Source organism: Cyanistes caeruleus, chromosome 15, assembly GCF_971803275.1.
Source record: "Cyanistes caeruleus chromosome 15, bCyaCae1.hap1.1, whole genome shotgun sequence".
Taxonomy (NCBI): Eukaryota; Metazoa; Chordata; class Aves; order Passeriformes; family Paridae; genus Cyanistes; species Cyanistes caeruleus.
In genome coordinates this window covers 4,542,461-4,560,372 of record NC_141715.1, presented here as the reverse complement: position 1 = coordinate 4,560,372, position 17,912 = coordinate 4,542,461, and the positions used below count along the sequence as shown (strand labels likewise).

General features: G+C 44.9%; 1 protein-coding gene and 1 long non-coding RNA gene across 5 annotated transcripts in view; one reads left to right on the top strand and one right to left on the bottom strand.

Annotated features, from left to right (window-relative positions):
- The first annotated feature begins 991 nt into the window (after positions 1-991).
- Positions 992-10,411, top strand: LOC111935489 (uncharacterized). 3 transcript variants are annotated; one of them, XR_015276815.1, is made up of 5 exons: positions 992-1,097; positions 4,812-5,044; positions 6,049-6,241; positions 6,753-6,939; positions 7,952-10,411. It is a non-coding gene; the product is annotated as an uncharacterized LOC111935489 (long non-coding RNA). The 3 variants fall into 3 exon arrangements; XR_015276814.1 differs by lacking the exon at positions 6,049-6,241 and having other exon boundaries at positions 995-1,097; XR_015276813.1 differs by lacking the exon at positions 6,049-6,241 and having other exon boundaries at positions 1,025-1,097; positions 4,812-4,923; positions 9,178-10,411.
- A 307-nt stretch (positions 10,412-10,718) lies between these two features.
- The window catches only part of CLINT1 (clathrin interactor 1), a 47,077-nt gene continuing 39,883 nt past the window's right edge, over positions 10,719-17,912 (bottom strand). For both annotated transcript variants that reach the window (XM_086852107.1, XM_086852108.1), the window contains exons 9-12: positions 16,858-16,935; positions 13,942-14,237; positions 13,100-13,304; positions 10,719-12,417 (exon numbers count right to left, since the gene is read on the bottom strand). In XM_086852107.1, coding sequence (XP_086708233.1) covers positions 12,077-12,417; positions 13,100-13,304; positions 13,942-14,237; positions 16,858-16,935 — 920 coding nt within the window. In that variant the 3' untranslated portion in view covers positions 10,719-12,076. The remainder of the gene's footprint in view (positions 12,418-13,099; positions 13,305-13,941; positions 14,238-16,857; positions 16,936-17,912) is intronic.

Genomic DNA, 17,912 nt, shown 5'->3' with positions numbered 1-17,912 from the left:
GATGCTGGATGTGGAGACTCCCAGGTGTGAATAAAGCACTGCTATCTAGTCACATAACTGGGGACAAACCAGTCATTTGTGTGTTCAAAAGGGTATTAATCTACAAAATAACAATATCATGATACTTGTCTCTTAGACATGCAGAAGGGAAGTGAACTTTATGTTGATAAATGTAACCACCAGTGGCCTGCTCACTCAAATGTCTGTTACCTTAGTGTGTGCTCTTCCACAATGCCACCAGGAGATGGTTTTCCAGGAGCTGGGGAGGTCCAGAGCCAGCATCCATGTACATCTGCTCCAGTGTGTGCATATGCAGTGGGGAACAGGAGCCTTTCTAATCCCGTGGTAAGTGATGCTGATACATTTGGGTCAGAGATGCCTTTTTAGGGAGACATTCTCTCTTGTGAGGGTGGGGAGGCCCTGGCACATGTTGCTGTGGCTGCCCCATCCCTGGGAGTATCCAAGGCCAGGTTTGACGGGGCTTGGAACAACCTGGGACAGTGGAAGGTGTTCCTGCCCAAGGCTAGAAGGAGTAATTCCCATTGCAGCCTGGGAACCCCATCCCAGACAGGAGGCAGAGGCTGGAGGGATGCTCCCACTCAGGGGAGGGGACTCTCTCTGCGAGAGGATGGGGGAGAATTTCAGGGCTCTGGATTTTTCCGTTCCATGGGCACTAAATGCTCCAGAAAGGTTGTCCAAACACTCCCCTGTGTGCTACAGCCCTTCAGGCTTTATTCCACTGGGAATCTCAGCCAGAGCCTCTTCCTAGGTCCGGGCTGTGCAGCTATGGAAGCGCCAGGCGGGCTCTAACGAGCAGGAATCCACTGATGCTCCCTCCGGGAAAAACGGGAGATTCGGGCTCACCGGAGGTACCCCCAGCCGTGCGGTGTGGGGGCTGCGGGGCCGGGCCGGGCCCATCCCGATCCCGGTTCCGATCCCATCCCGATCCCGGCCTGTAACAGGCGCGGCGCCAGCGGGCCCGCGCCCCGCCAGGGGGCAGCAGCGGGCAGGGAAACCCCGCGGCGGCCGTGAGGGGACGGCGGGGCAGCGGGACCCCGAACACGGCCTGGAGCCGTCCTGCGGCACCGTGTGTGTGTGTGAGTGTGTCCGTGTGTGTCTGTCTGTGCCTGTGTGTGTCTGTCTGTGCCCGTGTGTGTCCGTGCGTGTCCATGTGTGTCTATCTGTGCCTCTGTGTCTGTCTGTGCTCCCCGCTGCTCCACACGGCCCAGGTCAGGCCCCGGGTGCTGTGTCTCCCTGCCATGTGAGCAGTGTTTGCACAGCATCATCTGTCCCTTCGCAAGAGGCCAAAGTTCCCCACTAAAACCAGCCCTCCTGGAGCGGTGGCATGGCTGGAGTTGCTGGGACAGAGTCCTCACACAGTCACAGAGCCACTGAGGTTGGAAAAGACCTCCAGGATCACTGAGCCCAACCTGTGGCTGATCCCCACTTTGACAGCTAGACTGGAGCATGGAGAACCATACCTGTCATTCCTTGAACACCTCCAGGACAGTGACTCCACCACCTCCCTGGGCAGCCCTCACCTCCCGGTCAGGGCTGACAGCAGGGGCTGATGGCACGCATTGGCCAAAATTTAGTCCCTGTGTGTTGGCTTAGGTGCATGTCTGCAAGTTGACTTCTGCTTTGCACCACAGCCTGCAAAGGGAACTCCATGATGTGCAAAACATCAACGGATTTGTCACAGGGAATGTGCAGACACAAATCTGTGCTGCAGGGAGGCAGCACTTGGTGGAGGAAACCACGGCCAGGCCAGGCAGGAGCGACAGCACAGCTCTGCCAGGGAACTCCTGTGGGTGTTTTTTGTGTAGGAGCAGAGGAGTCCTGTAGCTGTCCAGCAGGGATGAGGACGTGGCTGGAGGAATCACTGGCTGTGGGAGGAGTGCACGAGCTGGTGTTGGGTCTGCTAGAACACATCAGGAAACAGCGACTGCTGGCATAGCTGCCCAGGCTGTAAAACAAGACTCTGTGGGTATCCCTACCTTGTCACATATTTACAGGCAGAAATCATGAATCATTTATACACAATGATGCAGTGAAGTAAATCCTATAAATCCTCAAATCCTGTTGTTTGAGAATGTGGTAGAGTTTTGGGTAAATTCATCAGAATAGGCTGGAAGAAGGAAACCAGCCCCTTGCTATCCTGCCCTTCGGGGGATGAGGCTCAATCTCAGTACGTTTTTTCCATCAGAGCGTGGTCAATGGAACAATTGCACAAAGTGTTGATCAGGAAAAGGATGTGGGAGCTTAAGTGGAAAATCTGATGCTATCGTGCTAATGGCAGAGAGCAGCAGGAAGGATGGCAAACAGGATACTCACCATGCTCAGAGGAAAGAGCTCGGAGCGATGCTGGGGCTGCAGGGCTGGAGTCAGCCAGGGTCCATTCTGTGAGCTGGGACAAGCTGGACCAGAAAGCAGAACGTTCCTGATCTTACACTCCTCTGCTGGGAACAAGGGCTCCTTGCTGATTCGTCTGGGGAAAAGTGAGCAACTGTTAGGCACCATCCCAAAGCTGGTGGAAAAACCAACTGGAGAAAAACTTACTTATAGTTGCCTTGGAGGCTTGGAAATGAGAGCAGTGAGAAGCTGAAAAAAGGTGTGGGGGATACTCTTGGCAGGACTTCCTTGCATCCAGAGTGTAAATGTGAGAGCAAGGAAATGGCTTTTAGTTGTGTTTTGTGCGGAGAGTCTCACAGGGAAGGGATCCCCTATGGAATAAGGAGCACTTAGTGTATGTGGGACAGTTACCAACTGTGTGTCAGGAAAGGGTGTTTGGGTGAGGAGCACCAGCTGTGTTTACTTCTGAAATTGCCTGTGTTGTAGTGTTTTGAAAACCAGGCATTTAAAAAGTTACTATCTCAACTGGGCAGAGTATGCTGGTCCAAAGGCAGGTGTGTCACCCCAGGTGGGCTTTGGTCCCCTTCCCACATTGTGAGGGCTGGCAGGTGATGTTGCAACATTGAAGTGAAACTGGGTGGTGGAGGCAAGGTGGCTAACTTCCCCTAAAATCAGCCCAGAGGTGTGAACTGGAATTAACTCCAGACCCCTCCTGTTTGCCTTTGGAGCTGGATATTCCAAAGTGTGTTCCTTGGTGTGTTGCTGGTATTGCAGTAACATCTGTGTGTGTGAGTAGCCTCATTTACAAATTCTTTGCATCTGGGTTTGCCCACCCTCCTCATGTGCTGACAGTTTTATACTGATAAGATAGTGGCTATTAATTAGTTTATTTTAAAAGCAGCCATGTGCTTGTCATTCCTTGTTGGGTCAAAATGCTCTGAAGTCATCCATTCCTCAGCTTGGTGTTTTAATTAAAAAGACCCTTAAAAGAGGGTGATTCTGTCTCCAGCTATTGCAATCATGGCAAGTGTTAGTGCTGCAGAGTGTGGATCACTCGCCCAGAGCATCCTCCACCCTGGCCTCACATCTATTAGCAAGTGTAAACTAATGAACAAAGAGCTGCTGGTGGTCACAATATCCAGGGTAAGGGCTCCTCAAAACTGCTGTAGGCTGACATGGAGAGATTACAAAAGACTGCAGCCTCTGACCTCAATAAAGGCTTCAAAGGAAACTCCTGGAAAGTTTTGCTGCCCAAAAAGGAAATTCTTCTGGTAATGTAGCACTTTAATAGCCAAAACTACGCCAAGGCTTCTGCTGACTAGGTGAAACTGGTTTTGCTTGTGAATGCTGTTCTGTAAAGTCTTTTCTTTTTCCACTTATAAAAAAAAAAAAGACTTGAGGCTTATACGATGAAGGGGTATCAGCTTACTCAGGCATCCACCTGCAGCGACCCAGCTGGGCAGGGAGCGAGGGCAGGAGCAGGGAGCAAGAGCCACACAGTGCCTGTGATCCTGATCCTGGGATGCTGAAATCCCAGCTCCCAGGGAGAGAGAGGACAAGAGCATGTAGTGGCAGGACAAGGGAGAAATGGCTCCACGCTGAAAAGAGAGTAAGTTAAGGTTAGGTATTAGAGAGAAATTCTTGGCTGTGAGGGTGTTGAAGCCTTGGCACAGGTTGCCTAGAGAAGTTGTGGCTGCCCCATCCCTGGAAGTGTTCAAGGCCAGGCTGGATGGGACTCTGAGTAATCTGGTCTAGTGGAAAGTTGGTTGGGTAGCAGGAGGGTTGGAATTAGATGATATTTAAGATCTTTTCCAGCCCCTAACCATTCCATGATTCTGTGATTCTATGAAGGCCCTGCCTCAAACAAAACATTGGGAGAATCAGCAGCTGCTCAGGCACCCACATTTGCTGTGAGTCTGGCCCTGGGACAGGAGCAGAGCAGCCGTTCCAGGAGCCCGGGTAGGAGGTGACAGTGCGATCCAAGCCCCAGGGCTGCTCCTGTGCACAGGACACCGCGGCTGTGCCGGAGCTCCGGCGCTTTCCCTCTCCGGAGGCAAGCGGAGCTGCCGGTGCCGGGCTGTGCTCCGCCGCACACCGGGTCTCTCCCTTTGCCCCAGCACCGTTCGCCTCTTGTCAGGCTGGAGCGCTGAAGGCAGAGCCGCTCTCTGCCTGTGCGCTGGACCGTGCTCTGCCGGCCGTCATTGCCGAGCCCGGGAGCCGCCGCTGCCGAGATGCTGAACGCCGAGAGAGGGGAGACCGGGGCAGCTCATCCGGCCAGTGCAGTTTGTGTCTAATTAAGTTGAAAACTGTCATCCTGTCTCTCTTCCTGCCTGCAGCCAGCCCGAGGCCTCGGCCAGGGGCCGTGGGCAGCTGACCCTCATCGCCACGGCTGCCCCGTGGTGCAGGGTGAGAAGCTCCCATCATTTTTCCAATTTTTTTTTTTTTTTTTTTGTTTGCAGATATTTGAGGTTTCCCATGAGCTGCAAGCCCCAGCACAGGGAATGGAAAGTGACGAGCACCTGGTGTGGTTCTCCCACATCTCAAAGGCAATGTCCTTGGGACAAAGCTCGGGTATGACCGCTGGCTGTCAGCAGCTCCCTTCGGCTGCCCAGCGCCGCTTTCCTGGGAAGGAAAGTGGCTCAGTGACAGCTGTGTGTATATGAGAGGAAGATGGAAAATGGCCCAGCACCAGGTAGGGAAATTTCTGCACATCAGACTGGGCTGGAAAACCACTTGGAGGCCAGTTCAGGAAGCTCAAGGTGGGAGCAAACACTTCCTCATCTCCTTTACACACCTCGGGGGAACTTGGGAGGATGTGCTCTCCTGTCCGGAAGGTGGAGGGACAAGGGGCAGGTAGAAAGAAAACTGAAAGAACCGAATTTCCTGGCTTTTAGGAATTTAACCCTTAGTGCTCTCCAATCCTGGATTTTGTTTGCAAATCAAAAATGGGGAAAGATTTTGGTAACCCTATAGTATCACCAACAGTTTGTTAAAAGACTAATTGCCAAGTAGCTTATGCATGTGGGACCATTAGTAATTCTGTAGCTATGCAAATTAAAACAGTGATGTATGATTTATAGCTTTAATAATGTTCTGAAGGCTCTTAAATTTTAATCACTTGCAACATCCTTTTTAATATTCAATTACTTTATTAACTAATTAGGTCACTTGCTGAAAAAGCACATAAGGCTCGTGCTATTTTAATATCAGCCGAACATCACAAAATACCTTTGAAATGGTGTAAATGGTTTATTTATTTTAAATAGATCATTAAGATGCTGTAATTAATAAATCAATTACAGAAAAAAAAGACAAGAAATTGATAGATGCCAAATCACAATAGTACTGGCTTCTCTGCTTACTTTTTAAATTATATGTTGAACTTGGTGAACGTGGCTACTGCAGCACCTTCCTGGATAATTCGTATTCAGCTGAAGGGATAAGGTTGGAGATATGCTTGGTTCATTATAGATGCTTTTTGTATGGATTTAGCTTTCTGATTGATAACAGCTCCACAAATGACCTTGAAAAGTGAAAGTACTTAAAAGGACAGCCCTCCTTTTCCTCGTGCTCTTTTGTTTGCCTCAAAAAAGATAAAACCGCGGCATCAGGGAGCGCTGCTGCTGCTGGGCTGGAAGGGAGAGCTCCGGGGAGGGCAGTGGGCGGCTCTCACTGACCGACCTGCTCCCCTCACAGGGGGCAGCGCAGCAGAGATGCAAGGAGAGAAATTTCCAGCCCTGCAGAAGCCAGCTCGGCTCTAGTGCAGAGGTTTACACCTCCCCTTTACACCAAACCTTGAAGTAAAACTTCAAGTCTCAGAAGTTAAACTTGTCACCATTGCAGCTGCAACTCTGAAAGAGACTGAGTAATCTTAGTCTTAAAACTAAGGGTAAGACAAACACTGTTCTAGGAATTAAGTCAATCTTATTAACAGATTTTGGTTTAAATTATATTGATGTGATGATACAAAGTGCAAATTTTCTCTCTTGAGAAGCTGCTAGTAAGATCTGCAGTAATTATAGAGCACTCATCTTCCCATTTTAACTTCTCTTGCTTCCATTTTCTTGTAACAAAAACCTGTAAATCCGTGGGCAAAAAGCTTCATGTTACAATTTCTGCTAAACTGAAGGCTGCCCTTTACAACTGAGCTGCAAAGAAAACTCCATACTTCCAGATCTCAATTTATAGAGTTTCCTGGGAACTGAAACATATGTGCTGTAAGTCTGGCTCTAAAGCAGAGTCCAGGTGAGCTACCAGACTGTTACTCCAGGACCCCAAACCCAAAAATAAATGCTGCTCCTGCCCCCATCCCAGGGGTGCCTGCAGCCCAGCTCTACTGCAGCTGACAGTGCCCTGTTCCAGTAGTGGGGCTTGAGCTGAAATAATGGATTTTCTCCTAGGAAAATGCCACCTTGGTACCATTCCTCACTGCTGTGAGAGGCCGCTGCAGGGGGTGACCATCCCTTGAAAGGAACGACACACTGGACTACCACAGGCTGTGCAGAAGGGATAGAGAGCCCTAAAATAAATCCATCTCACATCTTATGGGAACTGCCACAGGAAACGAAGGCACAGAACAACCTTAAGGTACCAAATGTGGTACGGCTCGGGACAACATATGAGCTTCCCTCCTTGGAACAAGTGCAGATACAACTCTTGAGGGGTCAGAGATACCTGTACAGTCCCATGAGGTCGCTGTCACTGTTTTAAGGGGATTTATTTCACCCTACAACAATGCTGTTGTACAACACGGCTCAGGGGCTGTTCTGAGCCTCCTTACAAAGCCCCAGGTCTCAGTCAAATAGGCACATTTTTATCACATTCCTGTAACTTCTCCCCAGTCATTTATTCACGTGAGCGATTCCTGCATCGCTCCAATAAGCGTGGGAAGCCCCACATCCTCCTCTGTCAGACCCAAAAAGACACAACTGCTGGAGTGGCAAATAAAAGGCCACAAACCCAAGTGGTACCAGGAGAAATGAGGAGGCGAAAGGCAGCAGCAGCCACCCGCAGAGCTCGGCCCAGCCCTGTCCCTGCCCTGGCGCTGGAGCTGCTTTTTCCGCCTTCGCCGTGGAGCCGCCGTTAACCTCCCCGGCTCGATTCAATGTGACAGTGACACTTCACAGCACATTGCATCCAATCTCATTTGAAGCTGACAAAGATTGTTTCTGTTTTATATCTATTGGTTTATTAATGGCCTACAGCCTCTTAAGCAGATGCATATTCATTAGATAGCCAGCTGTTAGGAGGTTCCCAGATGTCGAAAGTAGCTCTGTCTTGGTATACATTCTTTTTTCCCTTCTCATGAAAGAAAGTAATTGTAGCTCGATTAAAGAACCAGTTAATTACTGAGCCAGTACCTTATGGCATGATTTAAGAAAAAAAAAATTGGAAATTTGTGAGGAGTAAAGACATTTTTAAAAACAGAGATGAGCTGAGCCTTCACTGTGTTACACACACAGGATTTATGTGGTAGAGACTGGATTACTCCACATAAAGAACCCCCAGCTGCATCCAGGGACACACTGAGTTCTGCAAAGGCACCTTTCTTCATTTTCCCTATTCTGAAGATTTTCTCTTACCTCTTATCATTCTGTAGGTGAATAGTGGCTGCAGAAACACATAAAAAATGAAAATGAGACACATCTCAGTTTTTAAAGGTCATTTTACACGGAGAAGAAAAATTCCTCAGCATCCCAAGCTAGATAAAACTGTGACCAGATCATTGAACAAGCTGTAGAGATTGACTTACAAATTCCAGGGGCCATCCTTCTGAGTCTCACAACATTAACCCAGCTCACCGAGATGTCTTTGCAACTTCTTTCCTCAAAGCTCTAAAAGCAGCTCCCAGAAGCAGGGCTACCACCACCACCACCACCTCCAGAAAGTTCTTTGCTCATAGAAATGTTTTAAACATTAAAGTCAGCTCCAACTCCATGGGATCTGGGCAAAAAAGGTTCCTGGGGATTGTGGTTTTTAGCTAACTGTACACAGCAACAGCCCCACTCTGTCCCAAGAAGGAGCTGCATTTCCATCACCAGGAGAGGAAGAACACTTTGAAACCCTGAAACAATTGGAAACCTGAAACAATTCTAAATTTTAGTCAGTGACACCTTGGAATAAAACTTGTGAGGAAGGAAAAAAATTAAAACCAAAAATGCCCCCAGCATTAAAAGCCTTAATCAGAAGGCAGCGATGACACTATAAAATGTCATCTGCTATGAGCGTGTTTACAGTCGAGCACAGAGGAACATGGAGGCAATTTTGTAGAGTGACTCCTGGAGCAAAGGCCTCTGAGAATAAAAGTGTCTTTAGATATTTGTTATCCTGTTATAGCTGGTATCACCTTGAGTATACAATGCCTGCCTGCATTATGTAAACACTTCATTGATAAATCCCTCCCCCACCTCCCCTAAGCTGTGTCAGACTGTTCTTAGCTGACAGATAGAGCTGAAACAGATGCTGCTATAAATACCCTTGTTTAGCTGCTTTGAATATAATTTCTTTTGTAGAACATGGTGGATGCTCTAGTTATCACTGAACTTGCACCTGTGCTGGAATTTATTACTCCTTTGTACACATCAAGATGCATTTTTTTAATGATTCTATAAAAAAACCCCACAGAGTTGGGTTCTGTTGCTCTTTTCTCCTTTTCTGAAGTAGAGACAACCCTTACAAAGGATTGCCCTCATTTCAACTGAACTCTTAAAGTTTAGAAGCTACAGAATCCAGAGGTGGTAAAAGTTTAACTCTCAGAGCCAAACACACAGGTAATTTATAGAATCATGTAATTCTATATATTGAATTCTATGTTTCTGTATACAGATATACAACACCCAGCCAGCCAAACCCTTCTGGAGAGCTCACAGGTACAGCTGGACCTGGCTTCAGAAATGAAGAAAGCAGTTGTACTAACACAGCAGCACGATTTTGGTTATATTTGAGTTCTATAATGCAGCAGGTGGTAACTGGTGGATCTGTCCCCATTCACTCAGTAGCTCATTTGTATTTTCACCTGGAAAGGAAATTTCTAGTTTAAAGATATTATTTTGTTCCTACCTGAAATGTCAGAAATGGAAACATTTTATGGTATTTATCTTAAGTTCAATACTGTTTTAAGCAAATACCCATTTTATATTCAGTCTTTATAAATAAAGATATAAACAACATTCTGCTAAGCACTGCTACCTGTGATCCATGTGCTTGAACTGGGGAGAAAACTTCCAGGCTCTCATCACAGCAGAAAAGATGCCCATGTTCTGAAGGAATCTTTCCAGGGTTTATTTCTGATGTTTATTTTGGTTTGAAGGACTTTGTTCTCACCCACCTGCAGAGGATCTGGCTGGCTGACAAAGCTGCTCCTCACACTCCACACATGCTGCTCTGTGAGGATGGAGGATATTGATCCATGAGATAAACAGAGATCACTCCTACGGCTGTTCCCAGAGCCAGGGCACCCTTCACTAAGGTAGAATTGGCACAAGCATAAAGACCCACCCCAAAGTGACCAGGCTCTCCCCTGGAGTTACTGCAACCCCTGACAAATCTGCTCTCTTATCACCAGTGTCAGCTAGAAGCAAAACCAAGGGTTCCTCTGAGGAGATGTGAACAACCTGATCAGGGACATGGTCCTTCAACTCAAAGCTGACTACTGCCCTGGCCAAACCCTCCTTAGGACAGCATGAGGAACAGACTCATCCTACTCCTCCCAAAAGCTTCCAAGGAGGATTGGGAAGCACTGCACCCTTTGGGACAGGATAACAACACTGACTCCAGCTTCAGCTTTCCTCAGCCCTGGAAGGAGCTTCCTTCCCACCACAATTCTGCATACATTGAACCAGTCTGAGCCTTCCCATCTGCTCCAACGAGAGGGTTTGAAGATGATTATTCCAAAGAAGTGTAAAGGTTTCAGAACAGGAACCAGAGCCATCTCTCCTACTCAGCCGTTGAAGGCTGCCTTGATTACTTTGATGTAACAACACTTGAAAGCTCCTATTCTTTGAAACTAATTTAAACACATTGAATTGTTGAAAGATTAAAAACCGCAGTCAGCTAATTACACTCACTCTCATCTCTTATTCAGCAAATGAATCACTTTTCATTACCACTTAGCTGAAGTACATGAATTTCTGCCTAATTAGAAATGTTGTAGATGGAGCATTAGCAAGGCTGGAGCGGGTCAGGATATCTTGCCTGCTTCATTTTTAATTCCTAACGGTAGAGCCAGATAGGAAAGGCTTCAGATAAGAAGTCATTAAACAATTTTAAATTATTTATAAAAATTACTTTGCCCAAATTATAATTATTTTTTTTTCCCAAATGCTCTCATAAACGTCAAATGGAATGAAAGGAAAAGCAGCCCAACATTGATTTTAATGAACATTTTAATGTTATGTATAACAGAACATTATGAATACAATGGAAACAAAGTTTTATCAATTTAATAATAAAAAAGAAATCCAACATAAGAAAAGGGAGGCAATAAATTTCATACCTATAGTATAGTGCTTATTCTTAACAATATTCCCAGCTTGTGAATATAACAATGTCTTTGTGTTCCAGATTCTAAAATCTTGATTCATGTGAACTTAAATGCAGAATTACAGAAGGAAAAACAAAACTCCCCAAAACCTTAATTCATTCTTTTGCTTTCAGTAAATCGGTAAAATCTTTGACTGCTACAGGTCTCCTTTATTAATATATATATATTTTTTACTCCTCTATTGGATTCCACAGCTGCTAATGCCATATTTACAGAAAAGAATCACCAAGTGTTGTATAAAAGTCAGGATCCAACGCCATTGGATTAAGTTAGGTTCTAGATTTACATCACTAAAGTGTGATTCACCTGCTGCTGATGCCCTAAACCAGTGGCTCCTTAGGGACATCTGTGCTACAAAGGATGCCAAGTGCCACTGGAAAAGAACTCCAAGGAAGTGCATTCCCTGGAGTTTTCTGAAAGGAAACCTTCCAGCAGTCTTGGATAAAGCTTCTCCCAGACTTGCACGGGATATCTGTTGTAACATTAGAAGCACTTTAAGACCCCAAAAATCCGTTGATCACCAAATTGCTGAGAGAGGATTTTTACAATAAAAATTTGGATAATACAGCAGTGTGGCTGGAACATTAGCAAAAGTATATATACATTCCAGGTCCCCTTGAATTAGCCATAGTCACATATGTAAGCCATTTTTGGACAAAAATATATATTCTTATAAAAAACTGATCATATTACTTGAGTGACTTCACAATTGTGGACTCAGTGGTAGTAAAAGGAATGATCCAATTATGACAAAGCGATCAGGGAGAGGGGGGAAAAGAAAGTCAAAGCTCTTCAAGAAAAAAGAAAAGTATAAAATTAGATTCAAACATTTTTACCCAGTCCCCAATCCAGTCTTCCATCAAGTCTCAAAGTTAAAATTGGTTCTTCTACGTAGGAAAGGTTTTTTGATGGTCTTAATACAAATTATTTTGCAAAATCATCCAACACATTCCTTAGAAGAATCTCTGACCTCTCCAGAATTTGAACACTAGTTATTTCAACACTTAGAAAATAGCTTTTGGTTTTTTATGTAGACACTTCAACTGATAAAGAAAAAAAAAAAAAGTATTGATCAGTGTTTCCCATCCCTTCCCCAGCTATATTTGTGCAGCTAAAAATCCTTCATTCGGTCTGCCCATTTATTTTATTTTAATCTCATTTTCTTTATTTATTTTACAATCTTTATTTGCTAAAATTGGCAAAATTTGCAAAGGCATCTTGCTTGGGTTGTACAGTCCCAGGAGTCAGAGAGGTCATAGCCATGTTGGGTACCCCCATTCCTATTGTGCCCATTCCCGTGGCCGGCACTCCCATGTTCATGCCCATCATTCCCTGGTTCATCATGGGCGTGGGGGCCATGGAGGCCACGCCCATGGCACCCGACATCACCCCGGGCATGGCCAGCCCCATGGGCCCCGCCAGCAGCGCGTTGCTCTGGGGTCGCACGGCCATCATGCTGGGCTGAGGGCTGAGGTTCACAGCTGCAAAGTTCTGCGTGATGACATTCATCGGTTGTTGCATATCTGCGGCGGAGAAAGAGCACAAAAGTCACCCAGTGCAACCTGCTCATACTGAAGGAGCTCGTGTATTTTAAGAAACTTGTGTGGTCACTTCTGTGAACACAGGTAAGATGGCCAGGCCTGCAGCTATTTCCTGATTTGGACATCAGGAGGAATTTCTTTACTGGCACCAGAAGGGGCTGCCCAGAGATGCCTGCAGTCCCCACACCTGGAGGTGTCCAAGGAAGGACTGGACGTGGCACTCAGGGCTCTGGGCTGGGTGACAAGGTGGGGATGGGTCACAGGTTGGACTCAGCAATCCCTGAGGTCTTTTCCAACCCTACTGATTCTATGACTCTATTCCACTTCTTTCCCTGTTTTCTGTACAAAGATTCAGAAAACTTCTATTCAAGGTATGAATATCATTTTATACCAATAAATATTCTAGAGAAGTTGTAAAGATTAGGAAGCCCAAAGTCAAGATACAGCAATGGCCAAGCTCTACAGCAGAACCTGCACAGACACAGCCTCCTGACACAACAATCTCCATTTAAAGAGCATCACTTGTTCACAATGTCACAGTGGTTTACGAAACAGGTGTGACTAAAGGGAGGAAAACAGTAATGGACAGAAGCCTTGGATTTCAGGGACAGCCTGTGGAGCACAGACAGGGCTCAGTGTACAAAACAGTGCAGTGATCACTTACTCTGTTGCTGCATCATGGTATTAAGTGATGGCTGTTGGGGTTTGGAAGGCTGCATCCCAGGTACTAAATTGTCCAAACTGATATTTACACTGGGATCTGACCAAGTTGAGGGTAGAGTTTTGCTTGCATTTTTCTGGACCATCTCTGTCCTTGCATTATAAAGTGAGTTAGGCTTCGGCATCATTGGGTTCATGCTTTGCAGAGGCTAAAAAAGAAAAGTTTGTTGGGATTCACTTGAAACAATTTACTGGTAGGAAACAGGACTAAACAACAAGTACTTAGTTTTCCACAGAAGATAATAAAAACCCACAAAGTGAAGAAGTTTAGCTCTTCCAAAGCAGGGCTGACAAGTGCTGTTTCACAGTTAGACTGGAAGAGTATTTGTAAGCAGAGGTCAAGTCCCACATCAGTGTGGAGTGACAGTGACCAGCAGCAGCCAAGGTTTGAACTCAAACATGGTGATTCTTTTCTCCTAATACCAAGCTGATTCATTACAGTTTCCAAACCACTCTCCACTCACTGCAGCAGGCATTTCTGTCTTCTGGAGAACAGACCAGTCCTCACCTCCACCTACTTGAGCTGGAAACCAGCAATGTTCTATGGAGAATGGCTCTACACTACCAAACTCAACTGCTCCAAAAGAGCAGCCACGCCTTCTAGAGCAATGAAGCCCATCTTCAAGAAGAGACTTCTCTGTTTAGGAGGCAATTGAAACATTTTTGACAAAATGCTGATCACATCTGAGTGATCAGGTCTAATGCATTCCAGGAGAGGAACAGATTCATTTTCAAAGCTGGGATTAAGAAGATGGTCATTAGCAAACTGTAGCAACAGCAGCATACCTGTGACCTGGACATGGGTAAACTGACACCCACGGAATTGGAACTCATCATGGAGAAATTCATGCTTTGTGAGGAGGTCATGGTTGTCTGAGAGGGTCCCATCAAATCAAAAAGATCCACAGAATTGGAAGCAGCTGGAGGCTGGCCTGGAGCTGGCTGTGAGGCACTGAAGAGCTCTAGAGCTGGCTGCTGTGCCGTGCTGCTGAAGAGCTCTCCAGATGAAGCACTGGTACAAGGAGAAGCTTGGTTGAAGGCACTCCAGTCACCAAAGTCTCCATTTCCACTTGTTGCTGTACCTGAAGGAAAGGCAACAGTGTGGGAGGAAGGAAGACAGAGAAGAAAGACTTAGAGAAATGCACTGAGCAAATGCCATACTCCATGAACTGAAACAAATGAGAGCTGATCTGTGCCCATCCAGATTAACATCTGCAGGTAGAACCTCCATCTGGACATCATTCCCTCTCATGAATATTCCAACAATTTTAACAAGGTACGAAAGGAAATATGAAACACCCGTACACAGAAAGCAGAAGATGTTTGATAAGATGTCACCTGTGGATGCCAGGCAAGCAGGGACAGGTTTGCTTCAGTTGAAGTACAACTGGAAGATAACTTGGGGTAGACTGGAGACTACAGTCAGAACACTGAGAACCTGGGTAATATTTATCAACCTTTCATCTTGGCATTCTGGTATTTACAGAGAGAGCAGTTGTCAGGAACAAGCAACTGGATAAAGCAAACTCCATCGTGATAAAGACAACTACATCCAAATTTGGTTGTACACAACTGTAGCTTTTTGTATGAAACCATACTGAGGGGAATAAAACCCAGAACTCAGAAAGCAGGTTGCCAGGGAAAGCTTATTTGAGGTGATAAGGAATAAGCACTTGCCATCCATGAAGTGCTCATGTAAAACACATTAGGTTTTTAAAATTTGATTCCTGAACTAATGCCTTGATTTGAAGCAGAAATTCAATCTTGGATCAATCATGTCTCTCAGCAGCAGCTTAGCTGAACTCTTGAAGTTCATCACTTAAACACTGTTCCATGTCAATAGATGAGGTTTTTGGAGACAAGTGTTTAAATCAGAACACAGAACTCAGAGTTCTCTCTGTATTTCTCAGTGAATGCAGAGCCAACAGCACGAGCTGTTTGTAGGCACCTGCAAGGGCACCTCTTCAGCATCACAGATGTGACACAAACCAGTGAACTGAGAGCATGTCAAACCTTGGAGTCAAACAGGAGGAGATGTTCCCTTCCTCAAAACACATGTTTCCCTATTAACAGGGAAAGTGTTGATTCACAGCAGTGATGGAGAAAGAAAAGCTTAAAACAGCATTTGAACAAGATGCTGAATATAAAGCAACATAATTTTAACAGCTCCCAGGCTACACTGTGAATCACACTCTGAGCTTGGGCCACTGGCCAGCTCAGCTTTTTGAGTCTCTCACTGATTCACTTTTGGTACTTCAGCTACATCACAAACAACAGCACTGCCATAGGAAATGAACTTTGAGTGCTGGTGAACTTCTAAATCATTTCTTGGATGTCTTTAGCACAACAAAGACTCAAACAAGTAGAGCTGGAGCAGATGAACCCAGTGCCAGTTTCTATTTCCTGCCCTATGCAAAGGCTGCTTCCATAATGTATTCCACCCACTCATGGGTAACTGCAGCAGTCTTTTAACTTTGTGTAAATATTTATCAACATACACCTTCAACCTTTAGTCATCTCTCTTTACCAACACATTACAATTTAAAGAATAGTAGAAGAGTAAATTTGTTCACAAAATCCAAGTATTGCCAGCAATTTCAGTGCATGAAATGGGCTAATATTCATTAGCTCAGGGCCTTACTAGAACATTTGCTTTGATCTTCCTCACAAAGAGGCACTATATTAGAATGTTTCAATTAGTATTACATATTAAAAATTAAAACCTACTTTAAATATTCTTGATAGATAAGTAAATGCTGAGTGTGCTCCTTCTGTGTTCAGACCTGTGCACTGAGCACCAATAATGGAAGTGGGGGTAAAAGGGAGAAGGTTTTGCCCCTTCCATAGGACTTCAAAGATGATTAATCAAGAAGGAAAAGATTTCTAGAGGGGCTTACACTGTTCAGGAATGATTAATCATTTCACAGGACTCCCTGTCCCTTGCATAATGGTGATTGGAATAGATTAATCATGTTAATGCAGATAAAGGATTGTATCAATTTAGACTGTATTAACGCAGGAGTTATTTGCATAGTAGGCAGCTTTGTGTTTGCAAAACAACTTGGGTTTGACTGTGAAAGTCTGTAAAAAACCAGAGCAGTTCTTTCCTACCAATAAACTGAAGGTCTATTAACTAATCCAGGCCCAACAGAGCCTTCCCAACACGGCAAAATTAAGGAGGAGATGTAAACATGCTGACAAAAAGCTGGCTCCCAGGTAAATTTGCTACTTGGCCTCTTTGCTGTTCTTTTCTCATTTTGTACTTGATCCTGCACCCTGTCTGAGAAGCCCCTGTCACAAACAACAGTCCTGCTCAAATTAACTTCACACAAAGGACAACCAGCCAGCTCTCCCCACTCCAGGGCTGTCTGCAGCCCTGTAGGATCTCACAAACATTCCACCAAAGGAAAATGGATTGCTTTAGCTGGTTTCCAAGCATATTTTATTGATTTCCAGTCCAATTTTAAGGGAAACCTTTTCAGATGGTGGCCATGTCTCCTGACAAGCTTGTCTGTCTGCAGGTAAAATGTCTGCACATGCATTGAGCAAGGCTGCATCTTCCTTCCTCCCAGAGCACTTGTGGTCCAGTTAAACACACACAGCTTACCCTGGAAAGGGAAGGGATTTTCAATAATGCCACGTGGCATCTCTTGCCCTCCCTTCCACCCTTCAACAGCACTGCAATCCCTAAATCAATCCTACCTTGAGACGATGGGAAACTCGCTGAAGCAGCAGGTGAACTAAAATCAGCAAATCCTCCAAATGGGTCACTTGATCCACCTAGGAACAGAGGGAAGCCAAAAGCTGTTACGGGACTGTGCAAAGATCCACTGCAACAACTGCATGTGGGATTTATGAAGAAAAGTACTTCTGCACTTGACACGATGGATTTATTGATTCTGTTCCCTAAGTCAGCTCTGTTTTCCTGTTCATCCCCACACTATGTTTATACAAGCCTGAGTAACAATAAACTGGATTATTTCCAACTGCCTTGCAGATCTTGCAGCTTTGTTTTCCATGGGAAGAACCAAAACATGCAAGTTTTTGTCACCTCTAAAATAAATTCAGAGATATTAAAAAGATTAACAAGTTTTTAACTAGGGAGGGATGCTACCGGTTTGGCACTTTGTAAAATTAAAAATTTGGAAGTAAAATATAAAAAGGCCAAACATTCTTATTGTATAAAAGTTAATTTATTATGCTTCCTCTGAAAATTACATGTCACTTTATATTTAGTTTTTGTGTTACCTAAAGCATGAATGATTCTGCAATGATCTTGAATTAGGATTTCAAGGACAGAGCTTGCATTTGTGTTCATTTTTTTTGTAAGTTTACTTCCTTTCTACACCAAGAATATTAAGTTTTCCAACTAGACATTTGTATACAGCATATAAATTATTAACTTCTGAATACAGCATGGTAACAATTTTTCACTAAAAAGATATGGCCAAGGTATAAAAGCAGAAGATTTAAAAACCATATTGTAAAGTTGATTTTTAAAATAAACTCAGAAGAGTTACAAAAATCACCTAGTGATGGTTGGTACTTCTTTTAAGCAGGGATTCCACTGACCAGAGGAAGTCAAGAAGTTGACCTTATTTGTTTGTCCTCAAAGATTTCACCTCCAAGCTGTCCCACCCTCAGAAGAAGCTGCAGCAGTTCAATTATTTTGCTTTTAGTGTTCTGCGTACATTATATAGGTTACATCACAGCTGCTTAGCCTGCAGTGCTTAGGAAGCAGCCAGGTGGGACTGGAA